The sequence below is a fragment of the Aquila chrysaetos genome, chromosome 10 (genome assembly GCF_900496995.4).
Source record: "Aquila chrysaetos chrysaetos chromosome 10, bAquChr1.4, whole genome shotgun sequence".
Classification (NCBI taxonomy): Eukaryota; Metazoa; Chordata; class Aves; order Accipitriformes; family Accipitridae; genus Aquila; species Aquila chrysaetos.
The window spans coordinates 17,867,486-17,895,478 of NC_044013.1; the positions used below are offsets into that span (position 1 = coordinate 17,867,486).

The window sequence follows — 27,993 nt, forward strand, 5'->3', positions numbered from 1 at the left end:
ATCACTTTACAGGTATGTATTTCAAGGACAAATAAAAACTCAGAGCCCCCAGTTCCAATCCAAATCCCCCCAAAGTGCCTTGAAGTAAGACAATTCTTCCCAAGGACATGTCTATACTGTAGTAGAACACAGTGCCACCAGACAGTGACCGAGCTAGCTCTGAGTGACTCTGCTTAACATATCAAAAGCAATTAGAAATAGCTACATTAGCATGCTGCTTCATACAGATAAACACACCAAGTTTTCCACAAGAATTACCAGCGTGAGCCAAGTGTCAAGCAGCTAACAGTGCACCTAGAACCCAATCTAACTTGTTTGGAACTAGCTCAGGTATCAGTTCATGGCACTACACGAAGCCATTTAAATGAACTTAACAGGATGGGTCCACAAGGAAAAAAGGTAGTAACACATTAATACCAGCTACCTTCCTTAAACTTATTATCTTAACATGAGAAAGAAATTACTTTCAATGTGGTACCTGATATAATGTGTTTCAAATATGACTAACATTAATACAACCATATTTTTCAAAGAGCTTTTATTTGTCTGCTTCCTTTCTTGGATATACGTAACATACACAGCACAGTTTTTACGTTGGTGTATAATTCAAACATGAGATCCGAGTCCAAATACAAAATTCAGTGATCCTCTTTGCTTTGAACACAAGAGGTTAGCTTCTTATTCACATGAAAAGCCAACACTTATCAGAATCCCTCTATACTACAGGACTTCTAGAAGCAGAATATTAAACCCTAGTTCAGATATACATAATTTCATAGTACAGAAAATATATTACCTTTACAAGAAAGAGTTTTATAAGAAATCCTGCAAAAAAGTAAACATTCATATAAGCCTCCACCCTATCAACCTCCCCAAATCAACTGTAGTCAAAGACCACTATGGCTACCTGCGCCTTCTTGACGTAAGACCATTTTAGAAGAGCAGCATTGTAACAGTAAAATTGTCAATCAATCCTTTAGTTGTCATAAATATACTTATTTTGTACTTAAAAATACAGGAATCTCGCATTTCTCAATTACAGTTTGTCAACTTGAATTTATATATAAGCATATAAAGCCATATAGGACCCTCTAGCACAGAAAATCCACAAAGCCCTTACTGTCCATTGTAAGCAAAGTCAAATCACATGTTTTCACAAAACATAGTATTCCTGACACAAAAAAATGTTTAGCTTGGCAACAACTGTGGTAAAAAAAAAAAAGGAAAAAAAGACAGACAAGTTTAAAAGTAGGATAAGTAAAACCTGTCTAAAGCAGGCCCTCCTAAACTACATCTGTCCAATGACCAGATTCAATGTATGTTCTCACAGCAAAAAGTGTACAGTGTTTCACAGGAATTGTTCAGCACTGCAAACAATAGCACTCACATGCTCCATCTCATTTTTGTTAAATCACAGGTTTTAATAATTCAAATAATTTCTCATCCAGATTTTAAAACCCCAAGATACTAGATCTTAAAAGTTCACAGGTTATCTTTAAAATTCCGTTCCCAATCTTAACATGTGTAGTAAAACATACTTTTGAGGCACTGCTGAAAAATCCAAACAGGAATTGATTGTCTTACACATAACCATAAACATTCAAGAAATGGTTGGTCTATTTTGAGTTCAAAATTTCAATGTTCCCATGAAAGGGAAGAGTCTTGATGACTTGATTTTCTGTATTCTATAAATGTTAGTATACAGTCAATGTTAACATACAAAACTTGGCACTAGAACTGCCTCTTTCAAAGCCATACAGTCTTCGCATGCACTGTAACCTACAGTCAAACATAATTTCCAGCTGTGCTGGAAATTTTCTATTATTCTATATCTGACTTTTCTATTAAAAATAAACATAGGCTGGATTTTTGTTTTAAAAAGCCTATCTTCTCCCACAACTTGAAAAACAAGTATCAAAAAGGAACAAACAGCAAAAATAGAAGAAACAAACACATTGTGCTAGTTATGAAGCTCTGACACCTGACAGCCACAGTCTGAGGAACATTAAAAAAATTCCTATATACAAATTTTATATATACACTAAGATTAAGAGCTTAAGAAAATTACTATATCTGTTTTTGCATTTATTTCCACCACTTCCACATCTAGCTGCAACTCATGCAAACGCATTTTCAAATGTATTATTGTGCAATAATCTTCTTTTCTATTTGATCTGGCAACAGAATTAGGTCAACACTTTCACCTATAGGTATCTAAAAGTACACACTTTTTGTTTAAAAATTAGGCCTTAGTTTCTTGGATAAAACATAGCATATTTAGAAGTTCGAAAGCCAAGCAGGTCTCTCATCTCATTTCGGAATTTTGACAAGTCTTGCCGCAATTCATTTAGGTTTTCCACAGTTGCCTGATCCGTGCTTTGCATCTTCTGTCTCATGGAAGTCAAGTAACGGTGGACTAAGCAACACATCACCTTTTGATAATTCTCATCTCTCTTGTGCTTCAGATTTCTCCATTCCTTTAAACAAACACCACACATTTACTATGGAAAAGTGGTTTTACAATCCTAAAGCCTGTATACAGTTATACAGAGAATAATATGAACAAATAACAGAGCTATTTTATAGAAATATCCTGATGCGCACAAATACACAATGCATGTAAATTGCCAGCAAAATTTAAATTAAATTATAATCTGCTGTACCAGCAAAACTGAACATTTTTAATCTACCTGGCTTGGTTAATAGTCCTACGGGCAATTAAGAGTTCCATAATCCTGAATCTTTGTCAGTGCACATTCCATAAACTGTCTGAATATACTTTATTTAATGCTATTTTTGTCAGCAGGAAGATGCAAAATTAGTATGCAAAATTACAGGGTATAATAAAAACATTTATTTAAGAAAGAAGAAAAAAAAAAATCCCTCCCCCCAACAATGAGAAGCTTCAGTGATCCATTTTGGTTATTTGACACTTCTGTAACATGTTTAAAACCAATTGCCTTCCCCAAAGAATACTCTAACCTCACCTTTTCTGAGATTAGCACATACTTCCTTGAGGTTTCTATGAGTTTTCAATCAGTCAAAGCATTTTTTCCAGACTATTTCTGGGGGAATTGGGGGTTGGAGGGAAGGGGGTTGAAATTCCCAAAATTGAAAATTAATAGCATCTTACTTACGTAGAACTAGGTAAGACTTATTTGTTTATATTTTGGACACAACACACATTATTCTATAGTTCCTATTTATCTTAGTAGCACTCACCATGTGACAGGCAGCTTCATGCAGCAACTTGCTGATTCATTTTAGCAAGCAGCACCTTTCCAGCTTCAGAGCCTACAGCTTTCCCAATTATTTCTTACCTTTAGGCTGTTCTGACGTTTCACTTTGCCACTTGATGTATGAGAGCAGATCCATTTACTGAGACTGTTGAAAAGATAACAGATAGTCTTGGGAGAGGGAATAACATTGAAAGGTGGAGGTAGCGTGCATTTGTCATCAAAGTAGCTAAGCCAAAGCTTGGCACGAGCAAACTTCCATTCCTTATCTTCATGATTCTAAAGCATCAGAAACATTAACAGAGATCAGAAGCAAAAATATTAACAGGCTATTTTGTAAGTTTGATTTTCTCATACCTGAAAAACTGACCACTATTTAACTTTGATTATATAGTATTTTAATACATAAATTATATAGTATTTTAATAAATTTTTAAAATAAAAACATATATCTTCAATTCACCATATACTGTAGCGCAAATACAAAATTTAGCTACGAAGGTATAAACCCCCTATCAAATGCCCCAGCACCACACCTTATCAAGAATAGCATCTGGACTTGAACAGGCATTGTAGCAAGAAAGTCTTCAATTCCCAGAGGGCCAAAGCCTTGCACATGTTCAACATGCAAAGTACCCATTTTATTTGGATCTAAGTAAATAAAAGGTTCATATTTGAAGGAAAGATGCCCCTTGTGAGCTCAGAGACAGAGCTCATCCATGGAGGTCTGTAGATTAGTTTACACAGCATCGGAAGAAATTTGTATAAAATCCAAAGATACAGCTAGCAATTATTGGTAATTAATCAGAAACCACTTACTGCTATCAGTTGAAAACTTTTATGAAGCATTGCCACAAGGAGTTTAGTTAATACTATCACAACCACCACATTGTAGGTACCAACAATAACAGCACCCACAAAAGACTGTAATTCTTCACCATAGCTAAAACGTGTGACAAAGATTGCTACATGTGCCAGTGAGAATATATACCAGAACAGAGCAAAACATGTGCCAATAAACCTACAAAAACAAGACAAAGAAAAAATCTGGTTAGGTAAATCAAGCACCAAAAGTGAGTTTACTTAACGTAAATTCAAGTTCAGTGACAAATTCCAGTTTTGTTTAATTATTAGGAATTAAGGGCTAGAACAATACAGCTATTTCATAGATATCAAACTCACGAATGGAATGTGTCATTGCTCTGTTGTTCACAGAAAATACCCGCACAGTCCTTTTCTTCATTTACAGTAAATCCTTTATCATAAAGTTGTGTCAATCCAATTGTGAATGAGAACAAGACAAGAAGAAACATGCCCAGAAATTTTCCAAAATCTTGTAGCATCTGCCCCATTGAAATCTGTGAAATAGATTTATTTCCAATTTTAAGTTATTCTTGTTTGTATTCTCTCCTTCAGCCTCTAATCAACAACAACAAAAAAATCTATTTACATTTTAAACATTTAACTTAAAATGTAAAATGCTAAACAGGCCTCAAATTCGGGAGGTACCCTTGTACCATTTATCAGTGAAAAATTCTACATGTTAATAAGAAAATTTAAGTAGTTTTAGCATCACCTGATAAGTTCATATCCTTCCATTAACCATAAGCAATAGTATGTACACCTTATTCTTTATTTGTAATACCAATGATAATAAGGAACTCGCACGTCAATAGATAAAAGCAGTAAATGAAATGCATATGAACATAAATATCGTCATAGAAAGTTAAGAAAACACTTAAAAAGGACAGTGAATTAATCAAAACATTTGGAATCATAATTCATCACTAATCAAAAAGTAGTATACCAAAGCCCATCTGCAGAACACAGAATTAATTCACTGTATGTTTTATGTAAGATTTTAAATATACACAATGTGTAGGTGTATAAGCATGTGAAAATTAAAGGGTGTAAAGTATAGAAGACATGACACTAAATTCAGATCATTAGTTTCCATTTCAAAATATCCTATACAGAAGTTTGCAACAGTACAAATACAGCATCTTTAAAAGAAATAAAATTATGCTTGTGCATTTTTCAAACACAGAGAAGACCTCGACTTGCTTTTGTTATAAGTGTAAATTTTTACACAGACACAGCATAAACTGTTTACATAATTTAAATTAGTCTTCCTACATACTTCTTCAGAGAACAATACTATTATAAAGAATGCAAATATATAAAATGGGGTCAGGCAAATCTAATCCTGTATATAAATCAGTATGTGGAAAGCCTGATCCTATATGAATCACAATCTGTACCAAATCATAGTCCAGAAATGTATGGTCAGGTTTTGCAAGTACAAGTATACTGGGAGGTGAAGTGCCAGCTCTTGCTCCCTGCCATGCTGCTGGAAACTCACTGAGTACCCATGTTGCACAGCAGATTCTCTCTGATTCTTTGCAGTTTGCCACAGTCATGGAGAATCTGCAGCTGTAGGCAGAGCTATGCAGTAATTCTATCGTTTGGTCAGAGGATGCATGCAATCCCCATTCTACTGTTTCATCACATCTAACCCTATAAAGAAAAAAACCAAAACAACCCCAACAACAAAGCATTTACCCTTTAACTGACACATGGCTGCAGGCAAGAGAGAGACAAAGTAGATGAAACAGGAATGCATAAAAAGTGCAAACCACCCAAAAATACTCTGTTTGGAATACTGTGGTAACACAGCCCAAATACCACTTGCTTTCTTCATGTAGTCATGCTATTCCTTTCTAAGTATTCAGAATATCTAAGCATTTGAAATCTAAAGATCTAATCTAGGGGAATATTATTCTATCTTCTGTTAATAATAAAAAACCACCACACAGCCAGCTTACAAATCTGCATTAAAATAGGTTTTATTAATCAATAAGTAACTGAATGCTTAAAAATAACTCTAATAGCCAAGAGAACATAGCTGCCTTCCCTCCCACACACTGTTGGGTTTCCATGCCATTTTTGATTGCCACGATTTGAACTTTGTGACCTACTTTCAGAAAATACTGTAAGAGTTGTTGCACAAGCTGTACTGGCCAACGGTAATAACATAAGCTTCAGTGTGCCACTGAATGGGGTGACTGTTGACTGTTTTTATTTACTTGGAAAATTTCATAACATAGCCTCCTAATAAAAAACTTGTGAAAGATCTAGTACATAAATAAATATGCACATTAAACAGTGAATCTCTTTAAAATGTGGAGAGACTTCAGTGTTCAATCAATTTGTGTAACAAGCCTAATGCCTACTGCAACATCAATATTTTAGTATTTTTTTCAAAGTATGCAAGTACATTTCCATTTAAAAATGTATAAAAGAAAAAAATATAAAAATAATTAGCAGCAACATAGTCACAGCTAGAGAGAAAAGGGCAAGAAGTAAAACAAACAAAACCCTGAGAGGAGAAACAGGCATCTTCCAATAATATAAAACTGGTTACAAGAACTATGAACGTTCTTTTCAAAGCGCTTTTTATGATGATGTTAAAAAGACCAATTTAAAAAGTGATTTGCTTTCTTTCAAGGAAGCACTATTCTATATGAAGCAAAAATATTCTAAAAGTTAATTATTCATGCAGCAAGATTAAGTACTCTAACTCATTAAAATGAACTGAACCATCAAGCTGGAGGTTTTCAGCTAGAACCTAAAGCCTTGATACAAGATCTAGTGATCTGAGCCAAGATTATTTACTTCAGAACCTCCTTCGGTATAGCTCTAGTTGCAGAACAAGAGTTGCCAAATATTTATTCTGCCTTTATGGCTAATAGTGATAATGTTTTTTGCAGCGTCCTTTCAGGTCATCCTCTTGCAACAAAGCTCTTAAAACTAGAAGAGGACAAAGCGTTGATTTGACCTATTAGGACCAATTCCATCACTATGATCACTGGATGACTACCCTATTTATTCCAAGGGTCTTTTTATTCAAAAGACAATTGCAAACCCAGTGACGATGCTGACAACCAGCTATATTAACTAAATTCTATCATGGAAATAAATAAATTAAGGGGGGGGGGGGGGGGGGGGGAGTCCATCAGTACAACCTAACAGTGATTTGTCTGATCCGATTTGTCGTCATAAGTCTCCCAGAAAGCGAGGCCAGAGAAGCTGAAAGTATACCTACGCAACGCTTTTTTCAGTAAGCTATGCTTTTACTAACAGGTGCTTTAGTTTGTTAGGGCTTTTCTCTGGCAAAGTAACAAAATCAGTCAGTGCTGAGGACTTAAGCTGAACAGAAAAACCACAGAAGGGAAAAAAATGTTGCTAGTGGAATAAGAGGCAATTTCTACTCACAGTATTTTCTAGAAGGAAGCTTGCTTTCTCCTATTACTCTAAAAAGGACTGAGGGAGGTAATTGCATCCTAAATGTGATGTCTTAATAATAGTCCAGGTTCCCTCCCCTATCCCCAAAGGTACTAGACCTTCTGTATAGTGTCATATTGCACCCTCAAGTCGACCCAGTTTATCTGAAGTTTATTACGATGAATAGCACCAAGACTAAGATGAGAGGATCTGTGCTTAAAAAAAGAGAAACCAGCTAACAAAAAACCACTACATGGCATAAAACTCAGTAGAAAACTCCATGTCTGCTCTCAATTCAGGAAAAGAAAATTAAATTCTTTACACAAAACCAGGTTAAATTCCAACTTTAAGTGAAAAATCTGAATTCAGCTTAGAAACTGTTGTGGTCTCTGCTGTTCCAGCATCACAACCCAAGACTGTTAATGCTTCCCCCCACCATCTCTGGATGACTGAATTAAATGCATTACATAATTAAAATGTGGGGTTTTTACTGTCATTATTACTCACTGGAGGGCTCCAGCAAATTCCAAGTAAGAATAAAGCTTCTTATAACTGGCTATAAATAGATGACTATTTCAATACTCTTGAGATATTTGTGTTTTTCAAAGCAAAGCAATTTGCACGATTCAACTCAATGTGCAACTTCAGTGAGATCACAGACATAAACAGAAATGCTTTTGATTACTCTTCCTTGCTACACATCTCATTCATCTTTCTTTTAAAGATAAGAAGTTAGGATGATCATTTGCACAGAACTTTACAAGAAGAACCTGACCCTTACAGTTCTCAAACTGCAGACGCTTATGCAGTACGGTAAGGTAAGAACAGATGAAAACAAAAAGACAGTATAGGTACAGTTATGGAAAAATATTATAAGACAGTGAACTACACTAGGTCTTCCATTCTTTTTCATACCTTTTTCCATTGAAATCAGTATGTTTTACATGAGATTAAAAAAAACAAACTTCAATGCAGTATCACTTCTACTTTTTACTTGCTGACTTTCTTACTTTAATTTCTTCTTTTTGTCTTTTCAGTAAGACTCTTCATAGCAAATTAAGAGCATTAATTTTCTCAAGCAGTAATGATATTCACCTGGAGCGGTCCCAGAATAGAGCTGGTTGTGTACATGAAGAAGAGACGCAGATAACTAAGAACATTAGCAAAAGCAAAAAGACCTTCTGCCACTAGGGTAGGATGGAATGCATCCCAGTCTTTCCTTTCAGCATAATCATGAAACTGCAATATAAAAAGGACAAACTGAGATTACTGACGTTATATGTACAGAAATACACCCATGCACTGCTCCCTACTTCTGCCTCCAGAACAGGCGATAGCATAAAAGAAATTAACACATAGGATTCATTTATGGCTTACCTCTTTCAGGTATCTCACTCTTTAGAAAAAGGCATTTTAAAAGCCATTCCAGAGGGAGCCAGAAATCAGATGGTTTAAATTTAACAGCTAACTCTGCCACTCATGTGCTCAGCAAACCATTTATTCCTCTGTTCTGCTTTCCCTTCTACTCTGTTTTGCACCGTTTGTTGAAACGGGGACTCGTGTACTTTATAAACATATGCATTGTCTAGTGTAATAGGCCTCAGTCAAAACCAGTATTAAAATGCTGCTAAGAAAACTAATGCACACATGCAAGTGCAATGTGCTGACAGCTGCTCTTAACCAGTTTTAGAAAGTTTTAGAAAGACTTAGGATCTGGGGTTCTTTCAATGGATTTTATGAATGACTACAGAGAATGGAAATCACAAGTAAACTGTTGGTGTAAACACACCCTTAAAGTATATCCACTAGATACTATTCAACTAGGCACATAATATCCACAGATCCCTAACTTGCAGCTTCGCTGAAAACATTCGGCATTTATATTACCAGCTTCTGCTGTCTCAAAATGGACATTCAAAAACTAAGGAACTCAAACCAGCTTTAAAAGAACTTGCCCAGAAGTACGCTGCACAAAGATGGCAAGAAACAGGGATAAATATGTTTTTTATACACTGCAACTGCATGTGTACAAATCCTTCTGCTACAGAGACTCTTCCTTTATTTCTTACAGCTCCAGTGCCTACAATACAGGCTTAAGATGTAAACCAAACATTTTTATTTGGTTTTCTAAATAATTTATAAACTATAAAAAGAAATTTTGCCATATAAAAGTGGCAAAAAAGCCAGCCTGTGCCTGTTTACATAGGGCAGGAGTCCTGCATCTTCAAAAAGGTTACAACTTGACTTAGTAGCAAAGCGCTCTTATCTCAGCAAAGGAACTACTACTACAAAAGTGCTGGTTGCAAAGCAAATGGTTGGGAAGGCAGCCCAACATGGCATTCTCTCTCTATTTTTTCCAAGAAATGTAGCTTTCCTTTCCAAATGATTACCAGCCTCTGAATCAAGCAAGGATAGGGAAATGAGCCAAACACCAAGTTAGAAAGAACTGAACCAGTTTATTCCCCTCCCAACCACCAGACAGCTGTCAACTCACAGTTTGCAATACAAAATAACGGTGCTACTGCACTGGCTTAAATTTTGCTAAAATATTCATACTCAATTGGTCTGGCAGCTTGCCATACACTGTGCAGCTAACACCACATGCAACAGAATGAGAATGATCATTTTCAGAACTTGTATCTTCAATCAAATCCAGATGGCTTTTCCCAGATAAAAGACAAGGCTCCTCTATGGTCTCGAGGCTTTTTTGCTTGCTACAAAAAAACTCAAACCCCAAACCCCCAAACCAAACCAACCAAAAAAACCCCACCAAACGTAAAACAATTAAAAAACCCCCACAACCCCCTATGACATTTGAGCATATGTAATCAAAAGCTAAATAAAGCTTTCTGTAACAAAAAAGCTTTAGGCAACCTAAACACAGATATTACTATTAGCTTTCTTCATAGTACTGATTTATGGAATCAGGTGAACTCAAAGGCAAAATCAGATGATCCGTATGGGGAGATTTCCCATCAAGCCATTTGGAAGACCAGCCAGTTCTTACAAGGAAGACATTAGCTCTGTTTGGGGTCCCTGAGTACTCAGACATGTCTTGATGCATTTTCTAACTCCCATTTACCCATCAACTTCTCTTTCAAGCCCAAAATGCAACAAGACCAGAGATCTTGACAACTACACAGCATATACCACATAGAACACCTAACTTGGAAGCCTAAACTGTACCCACATAGTAGGCTATTACTAATGTAGTACACTGAACTACAACATACTACTACTAACATACCACACGTAACACATCTTCACATATTTTACAGCAATGTACTAAAATTATATTTGCCCAGTCAGTCCCAGAGGAGCTTTGGATCTATGAAGATGGGTGCTCACCTTGTTATGGGCAACTACTTTGAGAGCAAAAGTTGCCAAATACAGGGAATTCATGACAAAACTAAGCTGATTACGGGATTCTTCTAAAAAGTCTTCTAAACCATCATACCAGAGTCTTTTAACATCTGACCACACCATTCCTGCAGGAAAAAAAAAAAAAAAGCCAGTGAAGTCAAGCCATTGCACTAAATAGATATTCTTTTACAACTAAAGCACTTTTGACTGGCTTTTGTAAATGATATTTTAGCAAAGAGAAAGAAGTAGACTAATCAAGTAAATTTACTAAAAGCATTGCATTGGATTACAAGCATTAATCATAAGGCAACAAGATGTTTAACCTTTTCAAGCCTACTTTCCAACTAAGAAACAAATTCTCCAATGAAAAAAGGGCATGAGAGGAAATGAACAGAAGAAAAATTAGACAGGAAAAGGTCAAATCTAAATAAAGGTAGAGGGCTAGAATACAAATGCTTTTTCTGAATGAAAAGTATTCAACTTTTTCTAAAAGCACTATAGAAAGCATTACATTGCTATATAAAGTATCAAGTATTTTTTGGAAGTGTGTAGGTATTATAAAATGTTTTTTAAGAATAATCAGCTCAGTAACTGTTACCGAAAAGATCCAAAAAGTAGAAACTTTTCCTACCCTAACCGATATTCAATAACATTAGCAGAGAAAAGAGAGGATGACTTAAGATTACAAAAATCAGAAGTTTAACTTAGAGCAACATACATTTAAATATTCAGGATCTTTTTAGCAAAATGAATTTTGCCATTGTTAATCATGTCTGGCTGTATGGAAAAATACAGTTGCTAAGAATTTTACTAACTGAATGTCTCTTACAGATTTGACATTTTTATAAAACTTGAAAAGACCGTTAGATGAAATATAACGACACCTTTCATTTCTGTGAATAATCAGTTATTTAATGGGTTTTTGAGTACTTCAGATATATGCTACTATATTTAGGACAAGAAGAAAAGCATCATGTGTATAAACGGCAGTTAAAAACTGTTAGACTTGGTTCAGCTTTTAGGACTTTGCAACTTCTCTAAAAACTCTGGCCCATTAAGAGCAAGATCCAGCGAATGGAAAAAAAAAAAATCAGATACTTATGCATCCTTATTTGTTCAGTCAGCTTTACAGCAATGTTGGAAGGCATAATAAAAAAAAAAGCTTGCTGTGCACAGTTTGTTAAAAGACTTACATAAATCTCTCTTCTTCCTGGTTATAAAGAAAATATTTCTAAACCAAAACCTCTGTGCCCCTCCAAATGATCACCATTTATTTTTTACAGAATCAGTAAAAGGAGTTGGAGAAGTAGAAGATGCTATAATTGATGTTATTTACATCAAGAATTTGAGTTCTGTTGCTTTATTTTGCTGGGGAAGACACTTGCATGACTTAGGCTCAATAACTTGGAAAAGAGAATTACTGTATTCACGATTTTGAAAGTTAAATCTAGTAGAACACAAAACTAGCTGCTAACTTTAAGTGTTAGAAATTCTGCTGTGACCATTTTGACATTGATTTTTAGAAACTATTTTAATGGGGCTATGGAAGACAATAATGTAGGTAAATCCTTGTTCAACTTCGTTCTTTTTATTCCAGTTAATGTTGTCACACATTTTCAAAATACGTTCTTTTCAACTTACTGAATATTTGTAAGGAAACAGTACAATATGTGATTACAAAATAGTCATTTAAGCTACAAATGCAATTACTATTTAAAAAAATCTTAAGATTCAATAATGTGAAAAGTAACATGATTTTAATGATTTATATTACTTATAGGTCATTTTTCAATCCTATCTGAAATCCACATGTTAAAATACTACATGAAGAAAATAAAATGTTTCTATGGGCTTTCATTAAAATTTCCAAGACCACCTAATGACACACTTTCTGCCTACATTAGATTTGATGGAACAAAAGAATTTTAAAAATCAGATCCTGAATCTCAAATCAAAGGGAGTCTGTAACACTGGCTTGTACTCTATATTTGAAGTTTTCAACTTTCTTGTAAGACCTGCATGCATTTGTATCGGAGGTACTGGGTATTTCCAAAATCCGCATGAACAACTCAACAGTTTTAATACAGCTAAACAATGAAAGGAATCACAATTACAAAAAAACCCACCCTAAAATAACAAATAAACCACCCACAACTACTTAGATAAAAATTGTGGTGTTTTCCACTGTATCACTGCTTTTTAAAAGTCCAGTCAACCAAATGATACATATCTAATTACCTTACATTAAGGAATGAGTTTCCATGAATTTATCTACCAAATTTTAATGTAAAAACAAACATAAACGAACCAACCAAAACATGTTAAAAGGCTTTATGAGTTTTCAACCAAAACAAAAGTTCACGAGTACTCAACAAAAATTATACCTGTGCTCCCTCTACTGCATCAACCAGAATTAACATGCGTCCTTTCAGGTAGTTATGATAATCGGTGACAATGATGTACAGAAATGGAAAATTACAATATGGGAAAATAATACTTGTTTCTATGTTTTAAAACAAGGATGAGGTAAATGCACACCTTCAATTTATTAGACTATGATGGAGTATGCATACACAAACATACACAACATACACTTTTTTCTTTAAACAATACTCCAACTCTGCAACAAGTCCAAACTGTATTATTAATCACTTTTCAAATCAAGCATTACAGAATTCGTCATGAAAGACTGACTTACTACTTACTGTTAATGGCAATTTTGTATATATTCAAAGTCCTCTCCCTGAGCTGAGCAGAATACTATAAAAATTTCACATTTACAACTATGAAAGAGATTTTGCAGAACCCTAAATTTTGGCAATTCTTTAAAGTTGGATTAGTCCAACAAAAATGTACAGAATCCTCCTGTTCTATCTAGTCAGAGCATATTAAAAGTGCAGGAATTGATTTTATGACTGTAACTGCATGCTCACTCCAACTACTTACAATCCAGAAAAATTATAATTACCTTGCATACAATGCACACTTTTCATCTACTTTATGATTACAAAAAGATCTTAGCTAGATTTTCAAAGAAACAATAACTTTACTAGTAATATTCAGATTCTAGCATAATTCCATATACAGACACACAAGTAATTAAGAAGCTCAGATCATTCCTACTAATTTTTTCATAGAATTCACAGAATCATGGAATATCCTGAGTTGAAGGGACCCACTCGGATCATCGAGTGCAACTACTGACTCCATAAAGGGCAACCTAAAAGTTAAACCATATATCTACGCGCGTTGCCCAAACACTTCTGGTAAAAGAGAGCTGGACGAAATTGTAAGTTTTGTGGATTGCTGGCTGATGAAAAAACAAAACAAGTTTGACTCACAATGATTAAACCACTTACATCCTAAATAATACTACCGATTCATGAAAAATCATTGGAAAAAAATCTAAAGCGATGTCTGAATTAATTTTATTCCTCAACTTAGTACCAAGGAAAACTAGTTGATGACAGGCTCCTACCTGTTACAAAACTATTAATCTGAGGAACACACACGTGCTTTGCCTTTGTTGTGGTTGAACCACAGCCAGCAACTAAGTACCATGCAGCTGCTTGCTCATTCCTCCCCACTCCCAGTGGGATGGGGAGGAGAACTACACAAAAAAGTAAAACTTGTGGGTTGAGATAAGAACAGTTCAATAACTAAACTAAACTATAGTAATAGTAATGTAAAGGAATATAACAAAGAGAGAAATAAAACCCAAGAAAAACAAGTGATGCACAATGCAATTGCTCACCAACTGCTGACTGATGCCCGAGCAGTGATCCGCCCCTCCCAGCCAACTCCCTCCAGTTTATATACTGAGCACAACATCCTATGGTATGGAATATCCCTTCAGCTAGTTCAGGTCAGCTGTCCTGGCTATGCTCCCTCCCAGCTTCCCTTCCCATGCTGGCAGAGCATGGGAAAATGAAAAATCCTTAACTTAGGATAAGCACTACTTAGCAACAACTAAAACATCAGTGTATTATCAACATTATTCTCACTCTAAATCTAAAACACACTGTACCAGGTACTAGGAAGAAAATTAACTCTATCCCAGGACAACCTTCAGGTTATTTTTCTTTCTTTTCTTTTTTTTAAGATCAGAATTTTAAAACGATTAGGAAGATACACAGCTTTTACATTAATTTGTTATTGCACAACTGAATCTCACTTGCATCACTCTGAATGCTACCAGTCCTTTGAAGAAACACTCACATTCCTCCTCAGTTAGATCCTACAACATTCTGATACTTCACTTTCTGTGATAACTAGAGATAGTTCTAATACTTCACATCCCTTCCTCAAAATGTGTTTGTTTGTTTTTTTTTTCTTGTAACACTATCCTCCAAAGAGTAAACTTCGGTCACGCAATGAGTAACATGCTAATTTCATAAGAAGATAGTGCAAATAATTACTGTTCAATCAACATCAGCAATTGTCATCCAACATACTCAAATCATACCTACCAACCAGCCATATTATCAGAAGATAGTCTATTCTCTCAAGGGCTGGTCCCATTGTATTCTTCTTATTCTCATTGTAGACAAGGGAGTACAAATTAAGTAATAACAGAAACGTGAAATATGAAGCTCCATGAATAATAAACTTCATAAAAGGAGTGTGAATTATTCGACCTACTCGAGATTTAGGGGCTAACAAGTAACACAGGGACAGAACTGGCCAGAAAATGCCAACTGTCAAAACAGTCAAAATCTTCTTGCATGTGTGCTTGCGTCGATAGCCTGCCATCTGTCCAAACCATACAGTGTTTAGAAACTGCTGGCAGTTAGACTGAGCAACAAACTGAGGGGAAAAAAAAAAAAAGAAACAAACAAGAAATCAGTCTCGAGTTTCTTAATATAGATTACTAATTTACATTAATAAAATTCATTTTCAAACTATGTGTATTTACCAATGAACAGTAAAAGGCAAGAATATTAAGTTGAAATAACTATCTCGTAAGAGAACAAAAGTGCGATGGACCCATTATGATTATAAACATCCATAACTTTGATCTCCTAAAACCAGCAACTAAACATGAATTATACATACTAGACTTTTAATGGTTTTCAGGTCAAGAATGAGTTTTGATTTCTAATTATTTAGATATCTAGCATATAAGTAACATCATACCTCAGACAGCTTCATTATCTGTTATTATAAAGCACCGTGATCTTATCTGAAGAATAAGATAGTGTTACTGTGAAATATTCACACTGTAAAACACAACATCTTGTAAGATGAGGAGTAAAGTGGCCAAGCAGTTTTACTCATATCAGTTCTTATAGTCTTTATGGCTCTGCTCAGCAGGGTTAATTTTAAAACACAGTAAACTATGTTGTATCAGTCCCTGAAAAGATCATTTTGGTCTGAAGGTTATGTAGATTATGCAAATATAGTTTCAGATTTCAGGTGCTTATTTGCATGGAGTTACAAAGGAATATACTTCAGTAGAGGATGCTTTGTCATTTAATTTAAAAAATATCAACAAAAAGAACCTTGATATTATCATCACGGTTTAGAATACATCACAAAAAACTGTCTCTATTGTAAACCTGCCAGGAATAAAACATATTCTGCAAAGATACTTTCCTCATACCACACAAAAAATGTTATTCTCCAACCACAGTCGTAAAAACAAGCTATGCTTAAAGCCAGAAGAACATCTGAAATACTTCAGTATGCTTGTTTAACACATACCAGAAGTGTGTGATGCTGGTTCTAGGACATTCTGTAACTATGGCTTATGGCTTTTAAACACTATGTATTTTAACAGTTTCAGAAACAGTTTAAGCCTAGATACGTAGAACAGACAGAATTATAATGCCTTCTGCAAATGCTAACTGAAAAAGGATTTTGCATGGAAAGGAAACTCTCTCTGTCCCCAGTCCTTGTACTAGAATCCCACAAATACCCATTTGCCTTCTAGTACAGCAAAACTAGAGTTATAATTTGTCAAGGGATAAAGACAACGACCTACTGCATGAAATAAATTCCATACTGATAGCATAAAAAGGCACTACTATTCTGGAACAGAGGCACTATTCAGTTATACCAGCATAGGTCTAACATAATTCTGTACAGCACAGACGAGGCCTGAGCCAAAGCTGAACAGCTAATGACAAATGAGAGGATGATAAATCATGTATGGCACCTAAGAATCCATGCTTCCCTAGGCAAGGATTTAATGAGGATCTGAACAAATAATTACCACTACCAGAGCTGTTCATAAAAGAGCGGTAGTCTATACTCCAATACAGAAAATACTACATTCTTCTCCACAGTAAATACTGAAGAAATACTCGGTATCTTGCAGTATCATTTCCCTGTTTCACATGCAGATGTTCTGTGTTTTACTATCTCTTCTACAACTCTTGCAAATTTATTTCCACTTCTATGTCTAGAGGCAGAACAATAAATTAAATTAATTACTAGCAAAATACAATATGGAAAGCTTATCAAATTACTGCAAAGACAAACCTCTTTTTGATTGTATTTGATTGCAAGTTTTAAGCGACTTAAGTTCATCCTCTCTTCCAACAATCCTCGCTTGTCTACATGTTCATCACTAGATGTGTGATTCAGAATAACTTCCAGCTCCCGTGAATTCCGTGCTTGTGCAAGCAAATCTTTAGCAAAGGTTTTGCACTGTTGAGCTAGCTCCTCATAATCATTTCTGAAAGACACAAAAACAGTACATACTATTACACTGCTCACATACTTTCCATTAAATCACTGACTATCCATTTTTGGTTGGCATTGTATGTTATGCTAAGACAAATTTAAAAAAAAAAACCCTACAGTCGTATGTCAAGATCCAAGCATTCTGAAGACAATTCTGAGTAGGTTTCATCATGCAACATGACAATTACACTTCAGTTTAGTTTGCAGCTCCACCAGATAGAGAAAAATTGAGAAACAGACTTACAGTATACAAATTATTTTATAAGTTCCATATACAGAGTTAAAGCTTAGAATTATTTCCAGGACATGAGAAGGCATAGTAGTCACAAAATATGACCCTGGTAATTCATCATTTGGACTTTCTACCTGGAAGGGAAGCTGGTTTGGGTTTTCCTTTATTCCTGTCATCTGAAAATTAAAGTCTATTCACTGAATACTATTTATGAATATAATAAACACAAGAAAAGAAACTACACTATTTGCTTGTCTCACCTAGCACACAGTCTATTTTAGTGCCAAACCATATCACAAAAACGCAACAGTTGAGCTCTTATTAAGAAAGATAATCAGCTATAAAATATACCTGATTTTATATATATATATATATAAAAGCAGAAAATTCATATGTTGTTCAGGAAAGCAGAATTTTACCCCATACAAACATTTGCTTTCATGTTCTCATAAAAAATACATGCTTTTGTGCTCATAAGTTTCAAAATGGTAGAAACCTGCATAGTTTAAACTTAAAATTATATTGAGCATATGTTCATTAAATAGACAAGGCATTTTCAGCACAAAATCTTCTACACACATACACCTATTTTTTGTATATTATATATATATACACACACATACACACACACTGTTCAGAGTCTCATAATATGAGGAGCAAAATTAAGAAACAATACCCGATACAACTCCCAACATGAGTCAGGTCAGTATAAACAAGGTGTTGCATACTTCCACCCTGATGTAGGGAAAAAAAAGCGCAGAGTACTAATGAGATATTGATATGATTAATAGGTGTGTGATCTTGAAATAAGTCAGCATTTAGCATAATTGCTATTTATTTTTCCAGAGTAGAGCAAAATTTGCACAGTTGGTGCAACTATACACATTGAACTGCCTACACCTAAAAGGATTTAAAGTAATTAAAGTGTCAAAATGACTGCTAATGAGGCATAAATTATGTAACTTGTTATTATGTCTAATTATCAGTTTAAACACTCCAATTACAAAAAATTAAGAATAAACCTTTTCTAATGCATACACATTTCTATAAGTGTAATTCATAAAAGTATTAAAGTTGGTTTTGTGTTTTCAATTCCTACCTGAATTCAACCTCAACAAGGCTTAATTCTTTCAAGTCTGCACTAAGTTCAAAAGCTCGCAGGATTGGATCCTCCTCTGTCAACATGATTAAAGCAGGACTGGCCAAACACCGATAAATGTCAAGACGAAACCTGTGACAAAAGAATAGCAAGCAAAACGAAAATGTTTCTTTTGATTAGCAGTTTCAAATCGGAACCTATTCCAAAAGTTTGCATAGAACAGTCAGCTGAAAGACAAAACAATGGGTTTCTTAAAATCAGACACTACAAGCATTAAATGTGATATATCACGGAAGACATTGTCCTTCACATACTTAGAATCCCTATTCTAAGTATCAAAAATTGGACAAACCGGTTCCCTCTTCTTTTCCTCACTACTTCAACTGTCATCAGTACATCAGCAGAAGGCCATCAGTTAAGGTAACAGTATTGGTAAAATTTCGACATTTTAAGTGTTATACAGTAGCTCTTATGGTTCTTCAAGTGGAAATAAGAGAGGGAAGTAAAGCATTTAAGGCAATCTTCTATTTTAACAAGCTAAATTAAAAACAGAGGGGAGCTTTAGTGTGCAACACAAAAAAAAAAAAAAATGCAGGGAAAGCATTTGAAGGGATGTTTTCCAAAACTAGTGACTCATGAACGCCAAAACAAAGCCTGTTATCCATTCTAGTTTAAACTAAGAGCTGTTATCTCAAATGTTTCTATTGTTTGTTTGCTTGGGATACCCTGATACCTTTTCTCATACTGAAGTTAATGACATGGGGTATCAGATGGATGTTGCCATTACAGGTACCAGAAGGTAGCCTGTAGCAGCTCAATACCAGTTAACAATTATCCTTTGACTTCCCTTATTTGTCATTTGGATACATACTGGAGTAATCACATAATAATTAATTGTATATTGTAATTGTAGTCCACTTATGATCTTCAAGCTCTGTGATTTTTCATCCTCTTTCACATATTACATTGTATTCAACCCTCAAATATGTTGTCTAGTTAACCAGACAAAATACTGTTAAGATTGGTAAATCCCTTTCCTCATTTGAGCCTTTATTAAAAGACTTTCGAATTTCAAAAATACTGGGAAAAAAAAAAACAGAAAAAAAATTGTCCTTAGTTTGCATTCATCAATTCATGCTACATAAACACTTTTAGAAACAGGATACAGAATTATCCACCTCCTCATTCTGGCTCAAAACCCCCGAAGTATTAACTAACTTCAGAAAAATTTATTTGCATAGCTCCTATACTCCCAAGCCAAGAGTAGATAGAATGTTTGTGACACAACTGGTAGAAAGGAAAGGCACTTAGCTTCACATGCACAGTGACTAAGAGTATAAAACCAAAATGAAAAAAAAGCCACTGCCTCCTACCAGTCTTTTCAAGCACAACCCATCCCCAAGAACTACCATCTCTCACAATAAAGGCTATAATATATTAGAGGAATCCACTCATAAACCTCACCTTAAAGAGAAAAAGGAAATATGCATCTGACCCAAGCAACACCAGAGAATTAAGAAAAGATATTTTTTTTTTTATTACTGTCTATGACTGGTAAGTCTTACCTGGAATGTCGTAGACTATCTTTTTTGTTCTTTGCAGTACACAGCGTGCATTCACAGCCTACAGCATGAGGCTTGGGTAATGATATATCTTGCTTTAATAGCATGGTGAGAATTTCATAGTTGTTACGATGAGCAGCTAAAATGACAGGTGCCACATCCATGGTTGTCGAGTACTCTGGGTTCTGAATGCGTTCCATTAGTTTCTGGAATAAAATGTAGGAAGTATCTAAATTTATTACATACAGTTCTACTACAGTGTTCCCATGTAGGGGGTTTTTCGACTGTTCAACAATGAATCTCTTCTTCAAAATATTGAAATATGAAATAATAACATGAAAATAAGGAAAAATTTCTAACAACATTCAAACACCTCTCGGATAAATACTGGAAAAAGAAAACAGGACACAGAAACGTTTATGATTTATTTCCATAGAAAACCTGACATTCAGTGTCTACCTTCTCCAATATACATGCATGATATTAAAAAGTGTATTTTGCTCTAGTTTGCAAAAAAATTATTATATTTACTATCTAAGCACAGAAAAAATATCCTGACTGTACCATACTCTGTTATATAACACCTTACTTCTTCCCTCCCTCCACCTCTACTTGTGAACTTTTAACAGTTCTTTGATACCTGAGTGCTGGCAAACTAAGTTTCAACTCATTAATTTCAAGGTGAATATTTGATGTTTATAGATTCGCTCAACAAATCTACTACAAAGCTTCAATACATTAATATACCTGTTATAGATCAAGGCTGCTAATTACCTTGCAAACAGTCTACAAGAAAAGATTTATAACCACTCTATTTTTTTCTCTTCTGGACTAACTAGGCATCTGTTAGCATTTGGCACATACAAAGCCACTGGATTCCTTAGACAGCAAAGCAAAATAACGTATTCTATCCTTTAAGACAAAAGAGTCTATAAAAATAATCCCTAATGTCCAGATTCTATCACCTTAGAGGTGTAGAATTTCATTTAAGAACATTGTTTTAAATACTACCGTTACCCAGAATGCAATAGTACAGCCCCCCACTCCCTAACCAAAAATCAAGGAATAATAACACTCAACTACAATAGTTGGTCTGGAGGATCTTTTTGGTCGGTGATTAAGCAGAATGTCAACAGCTCCCACCACTTCAGAATCAATAGCCACCAAAAGTGCATCTGATGACTAAGGAAAGAAAACAAGTCATATGTGAGAACAGCAGTAACTTAAACAGCATAGAGTCAACCTGAAGCCAAACTCCATTTTTTTTTTAATTTATTTTTAAAGTACTAAACCAGTGTTCTGTATTATCACCATGCATATGACCAGGATACAAATTCAGGTTGTCATTCCAGGAGTTAACACAGCATTACTGACAATTTGTTTCATTGCACAAACAGCAGAAGAACCAATTGCAGAAATTATTTTCCAGCAAAGATGATGCAGGATACTTGCAAAAATAAAGTTCTAAGGGAGAGTTTACCAGGTTATTAAAAACATTAAAAGCAAGCATCTGTGTAACACAACTCAGGGTTATGGCATACTTCAGCCCCACATTTGTAGTTCTGTGGTAAAGCTAGGAACGTAAGCTTTTTTTTCTGGGCTGGTAAATACTTCTGAAACTTCTCTTAAGTTGAGCTAAGCAGCTTTTAATTTTCCCTACAGTTGATATTATCCTTTTTAATTCACTTGAGAAAATTCAAATTTTTACTTCAAAAATAAAAGAAAAAGACACAGTTTTTATTATCACCACTAAAAAGGAGATCCAGGGAGGGGAAAGTTTGCTGTTTTTTTCCCATCCGATATCAAACAACCTAACAAATGATACTACTTTTCCCTGTTTTACACACTTTAGCTACCATAGCTACAACTCTCCCAGCAGCAGCAGAAATGCTGCAAATAGTTAAGGAAGTATTGTTGGTATGAAACGGCCTCTGCCATCAAGCACAGATCAAAATTTAACAAGAAAGCACTGCAGAAACACATGCTTGCCTTAACTTAAGATCATCTAATATAACATGCATTCTTCTAACTGTGCTACCGGTTTAAAGTTATATTCCACAGCCAAAGAGATGTCTGCATTCTACACTTCTTAATATGATGCACTCTGACTATATACTGTTTATTTTGCTTGAAGATAATGTATACATTATCTCTACAACAGGATTAACATTTAAAATAAAAATCAACTTGTTAATATCATTGAAAATGTTACTATACATTTGCTATGCCAATAAAATCCCCCTAGAAAAGTAAATTAGTGAGAAGAAAACACTTTCATAGTTACTAAATGGAAAAAGAACTGAACTGCCTATAAAGACAGATTCTATTTCCTTCCAAATTCTGACAGATTAACAGAGAAGATATATAAAGAGTAGAACACACAGATCAATGACTACACTGAAATTTCAGTAACTTGTGTTGTATACCTGGCAGCCATAATCCAAAAGAAGCTGTAGTATATCCAAGTTTTCATTTTCAATGGTTATGGTAACTGCATTTCGTCCAAGCACATCCACACAATTTATGTTCATTTCGCCTGAGCTGTTTTCCTCTAAGAGTTTCTTAACCATGTAATAGTCACCTGCACAAGTAACGTATGAATGTCACTTAGTATTATTATAAAGCACTAAAAGCATGTGAACATTATAGGTACCAACTGCCATCAAAGAAGACAACATTCCATAGCTGACAAGAGACATGAATACATCAGACAATTAAGAAGTCAAGGTAGATAAGCCTTCTCTCATCAGGGAGGAAACTAAAGATATTTCGGGAGGTCTCTTTCAGGAAAGCACTAAGGCATGTACTTTAAACTACCCCTTTATCTCCAGTCCTAAAAACAAGCACACACAAAAGCATGGGTACTTTTCAAAACTGGGGCAACAGCTCATACATAACCTGTGAGACATAGGAAACATTAAGTTCAACTACATCAGAGAAGGCTTCTTGGTTCAAAAAAGCCATACACTCAGAAAAACCTTCTCTACAATGCTACAAACAGGTTTGCATCTTCCTTGAGCAGAAGCCACATTCATCTTCTCTGTATCACTCCAATTTTTGCATATATACCATCAAAGTAGGTGTGATACGATGCTGCAATGTTACAAAAATCAAGCTAGCAACTTTGATGAGCAAGTAAAGCTAACTACAGTAAGATGTACATAAGCTGCACTTTCCTATTTGACTGAAGTATAGACACATCAGGCTGCCCTGTTGCGTATTATTCTGTTTAATTGATTCTTCTTGATAAAGATAAAAGTTTTGAATTATTTTTGTCTCTAGGGGAACAAATTATTTTGTTTGTATAAACAACCCCCCCCCCCCCCCAGGAAACAGACAGACTTTAGTGTAGCCTACTTCTGTATGCAGTAGAACATATACAGGTTCTGCAAGAGTGCTAAACCAGATGTTATATAGACAATTTTTATTATTTTTACACCTTTCTTGTGCATCTTTTTAGCTCCCTAAGCCTCTGTTTATACTTAGGGAGAAAGCTGTGGCTTGGTCTGATCTTCAAGACAGACGACACCAGCAGCATGGCCGCAGGCAGTCCAGCTGTCTAACAGCAGGGCATCTCACCACGAAGGACACCAGAACAAACTTCCTAAGCCGGCTGGCTAACGTCACTGCAGAAACAATACTACTCCGTTAACTAACCTAAACACACAACCAGCAGACAGCTCTGCATATAAACACACCAGCTTCTACAACCGTCCTTATGTCCTAAAGTACACATAACCATTCAGCACATGATTAAAACCCTATCTCAGAGTCTAACACTTCAGACACGTTAAGATCAGTTTGACTTAAGGCTGTGCTTCTACTCAAGGGTAACTAAATATATGCTTAAACTAAGTAGCACACTGTAGAAAGGAAAATCTCTTCCCATCTACCACCATCAGTGCAAATCCCAGGAAACCAGTCTCACTCATTCTGGGGATGTCTAGATAAGCCCCCAATTCCACAACAACTATATACCCACGGACTCCGTAACGGCGAACGCAGCAAGTATCTTACGAACTCCTCTGACACAAAACGCACTCCCCCACAACCACAGAGGGAGCTGGCCCAACGCCTCCCTTCCCCCGCGCCCGCTGGTACAGGGGACAGCGGCAGGCGGCGGGGCCGCGGGGCCGGAGCAGGGCAGCCCCGCCGCGGGACGCCTCCTGAGCCGGGCGCTGAGGCGAGGCCAGAGGCCGCGGTGCCCCCCAGCAGCAGCCGCGCAGCGGGGCACGGCGAGGACCCGCCGCCCCCCGGGTGCGAGGCGCGGGCACTCGCAGGATTTACCCCCAGCCCCCGCCCGAACCGCGGGGCCCGGGGCGCTGCCGCCGGGCGGAGGCGGGCTCGGGCGCTCGGAACGAGCGGCCGAGGCCTCCGTTCCCCGAGGGCGCGGCGGGCCAGGCCGGGCCGGGCGGCGGGGCCGGTACCTTTGTCGCAAGCCAGCAGGAAGAGCTTCTCGTCCAGGGTGGTCTCCTCCTTCACCTGCCGCACGTCCTTCAGCGCCAGCAGCTTGTTCGGCGAGGCCGAGGCGGACGAGTCCGCGCTCTGGTACAAGGCGGCCATGGCGCCGGCTCCGCCAGGCCCATCAGAGCGCGGGCGGGGCGGTGGCGCGGCGCGGCGCGGCGCGACCCCCGGCGCCCGCTGCCACCCCCGAGGGAGCGGGGCGGCGATCCCCGGAGCTGTCAGCCCCGCGGGCGGGCAGGGCAGGGCAGGGCAGGGGGCGACCGCTCCCCGCCGCACTGCGCAGGCTCCAACGGCAGCGTCGCCCCTGCGAGGGGCAGCGGGAGGTGGGCGGAGAGGAGCGGAGAGGGGGGCAGCGGCGACCGACTGGCCGACGAGACACCCGTGGCACTGCCGCCGCCGTCTTCGTCTCCTCGCGCGGCTCCGCGGTTTACCTTCCCTCCCGACAGCAGCTAGGGGCCCGGGGTCGGCCGGGGATGGGACCTGCGCCCCTCAGGAGCCGTGAGGATTTCGCGGGCTTCCTTCAGGGGAGCTCGTCGTCTCACCACACAGTGAGGCGTCAAGAACACACACCGCAGCGCGTCACCAGCATCTGACTACTGATTGTCCCCATTTCTGCGTTTTCCCTTAAGTCTGTTTTTCTCTCAGCTGTTACAGTAGCTGCGGCCTTGCTCACCCCAGCATCAGGCTGTACGGCCGCATGAGCGCTGCAGCAGGCAGCTGCTAAGGGCACCAATTCCCACATACATAGTGAACTGTCTTTCATTCACTTTCCTCTTCTGTGAATACTTTAAGAAATCATACGTATTTCCCTTTCCATGTTAAAATTACCTACCATTGTGTCCTTAAACTTCAAAAATACATTTTTGTTATATGAATTGCCAAACTCATTTCTTGTGTGTTACTCTAGTATGATACACAAGAACTCAGCACTTCCGCAAGTGTATGTTTACAGCATGTGGAGGCACAGAACCAGAGTTCATAACTACTGACTTCAGCTGAAAGTCTGACGCACTGGTTTTTTAATCTCCTTTAGAAAAATCATGTTTAATTAACACTTGCACTCTTCAAACACTCTGAGAAGACAATTCTTTTCAGATGATGTTAGCTGTAATTTATCCTTCAACATGCAGCTCTTAACTTGTATGTCAAACTTTTATGTTGAGAAGCATGAGATGGTTGCCCCTGAGCAACCCTTTCAATGTGATCAAAGAAAGTTTACAGTAATTCTGGACATGAAGTACTGAGCCACATAATTGCAGCAGATTTTTTCCTAAAGGGAACAAAACATTACAGCAGTAGCTGATGGAACAGGAAATACTGACCCTTAGAGAGTAAGTTGCCAAGTGCCTGGGCAGGTAAATACAGTACTTTAGAACTGCATTATCTCAAGAAGAGATCATTTATTCTTGCAGTATTGAGATTAAGTAAGCCTCAATTTAGCCTATCTTTTTGTCTCCAGAATCAGGGTAAAGAACTCAAATTCTGTACAACACTCGGTCATCCTTTGGAACTGGGAATAGAAACCAGGTGACTATCAAATATTAATAATCTATTCTTGTCCAGACAACACAAACCAGTAAACAGAGACAAATGGATCTAAATTCAAGCACTTAATTCTTTCAACTACCAGTATCCCCTTATATAATAGAATCTAAATGGATGCATCTTCTGTCTGTTAATATGTTATGCAAGATACTGAAGATGTAAAGCTTAGTCCAACTGCTCACTCATCATGCCACACTTAGGACTGTTTTCAGGAGCTTAGAGATAAAGTAGCAGCTTCGTACTTTGGGAAAAAAAAAAAAACCCAAAACTTTCATTTTTATTTAGTTTTCTTTCTTTCTTACTGTTTGGCTTCTGGTAACAACTTTATTAAATGTCCAGCTCCAGCATGTTTAGTGAAAATTTACAGCTGCAGAGAAAGGAGTACAAATACTTTAAAATTAGTAAGAAAATAATTATGGACTTCATCTCATCCAGACAATACACCAGTCTTACTAGACAAAGCCTCTGCACACATGATATACACTTTAGGAAAATCAAAGCAATAATCTATAAGGAAATGCAATACATTATGTGAAAACCCGAACTGGACTAGCCAGCTCTTTTTTTGTTTTCTTATATAATATTTTATGAAAAATTAAAAAAAAAAAAATCAGATGTTTAGTCCAACTGCAAAAGCTAATGCGTATGAAGACCTAATAATGACATGATTACATTTCTGATTACTATTTGCTGTTTTTTTAAGACACACACCATAAAAGTTCCTGCTCAGTAACAGAACAAAACTACTACATATATTTAAAGATAATTCCCACAAAAGCGTTTCATCAACTTTATCAATATTCATTAGTTTCCAGACATCGTCATAGTCCTTCACTTGCTCTCACTGAAGTCAATGACAAGACTCTCATTGGCTTCAACAGGAGTTAAGCTCTCAAAGAGTAAGGCAAGGATGATAACCTCTGTGCAGTTAAGAGTAATATAATAGGATTGGAATGCACCTTGAAACTTGTATGACTACATGTACGTAACACCCACAAAAATCAAACAATGCTTCACAGTAAGTCCTGAAATAACATATGTAAAATGATGCAGATTCTTACAATGCTATGGAAACTAATACAAGTGAAGCTTGATAAGTATAGTGGGTTTTTTTAAAGCAGTAAATCTGTGATGTTAATTTAGTAATAAACATACTCTGAAAACAATATTACCCATAAATAATCAATGTGTTATGAAATTAAATAAAACTTTAACTAATATAAACACATTATTAAAACATGAGTATATTTGTGCATACGAATTTTCTCCTTTTATACTAAGCTTCAGAACTCTGTAAACCACGAGGCATTCATCGTGCTTAACATGGCAGAAAGTTATATTACGTCTTGATTATTTTATTTTGTTCAGTCCTCTTCCCATCAAACATGCAAACACTGTCATCACCATTTTTGGCTTCACTTCAACAAGATCATCTGGGAGAGCATATATACGAGCACCAATTTTTCGAGCAACTGAAATGGCATACCTTGGAAAACAAGAGAAAATAAATTTTTTTATTTT

The 27,993-nt window shown here is 36.7% G+C and overlaps 2 protein-coding genes across 10 annotated transcripts in view; both read right to left on the bottom strand.

Annotated features, from left to right (window-relative positions):
• Positions 1 to 521: 521 nt before the first annotated feature.
• TRPC1 (transient receptor potential cation channel subfamily C member 1) lies at positions 522 to 25,415 on the bottom strand. Of its 2 annotated transcripts, none has more exons than XM_030029288.2 (13): positions 24,891 to 25,405; positions 22,890 to 23,044; positions 21,544 to 21,645; positions 20,467 to 20,669; positions 18,902 to 19,033; positions 17,367 to 17,562; positions 15,353 to 15,689; positions 10,869 to 11,008; positions 8,616 to 8,759; positions 4,419 to 4,594; positions 4,056 to 4,257; positions 3,321 to 3,515; positions 522 to 2,477 (listed from the first exon to the last, which is right to left on the bottom strand). In XM_030029288.2, the coding sequence occupies exons 1-13, from the start codon at positions 25,024 to 25,026 to the stop codon at positions 2,250 to 2,252; spliced, it is 2,346 nt and encodes a 781-aa protein (XP_029885148.1). In that variant the 5' UTR covers positions 25,027 to 25,405; the 3' UTR covers positions 522 to 2,249. The 2 variants fall into 2 exon arrangements, 1 of the variants encoding a protein (XP_029885148.1); XR_003925577.2 differs by having other exon boundaries at positions 2,444 to 2,477; positions 3,321 to 3,384; positions 24,891 to 25,415.
• Positions 25,416 to 26,724: 1,309 nt separating this feature from the next.
• Positions 26,725 to 27,993, bottom strand: part of PLS1 (plastin 1) — a 50,518-nt gene continuing 49,249 nt past the window's right edge. For all 8 annotated transcript variants that reach the window (XM_030029292.2, XM_030029290.1, XM_030029295.2 and 5 more), the window contains one exon: positions 26,725 to 27,958. In XM_030029292.2, coding sequence (XP_029885152.1) covers positions 27,823 to 27,958 — 136 coding nt within the window. In that variant the 3' untranslated portion in view covers positions 26,725 to 27,822. The remainder of the gene's footprint in view (positions 27,959 to 27,993) is intronic.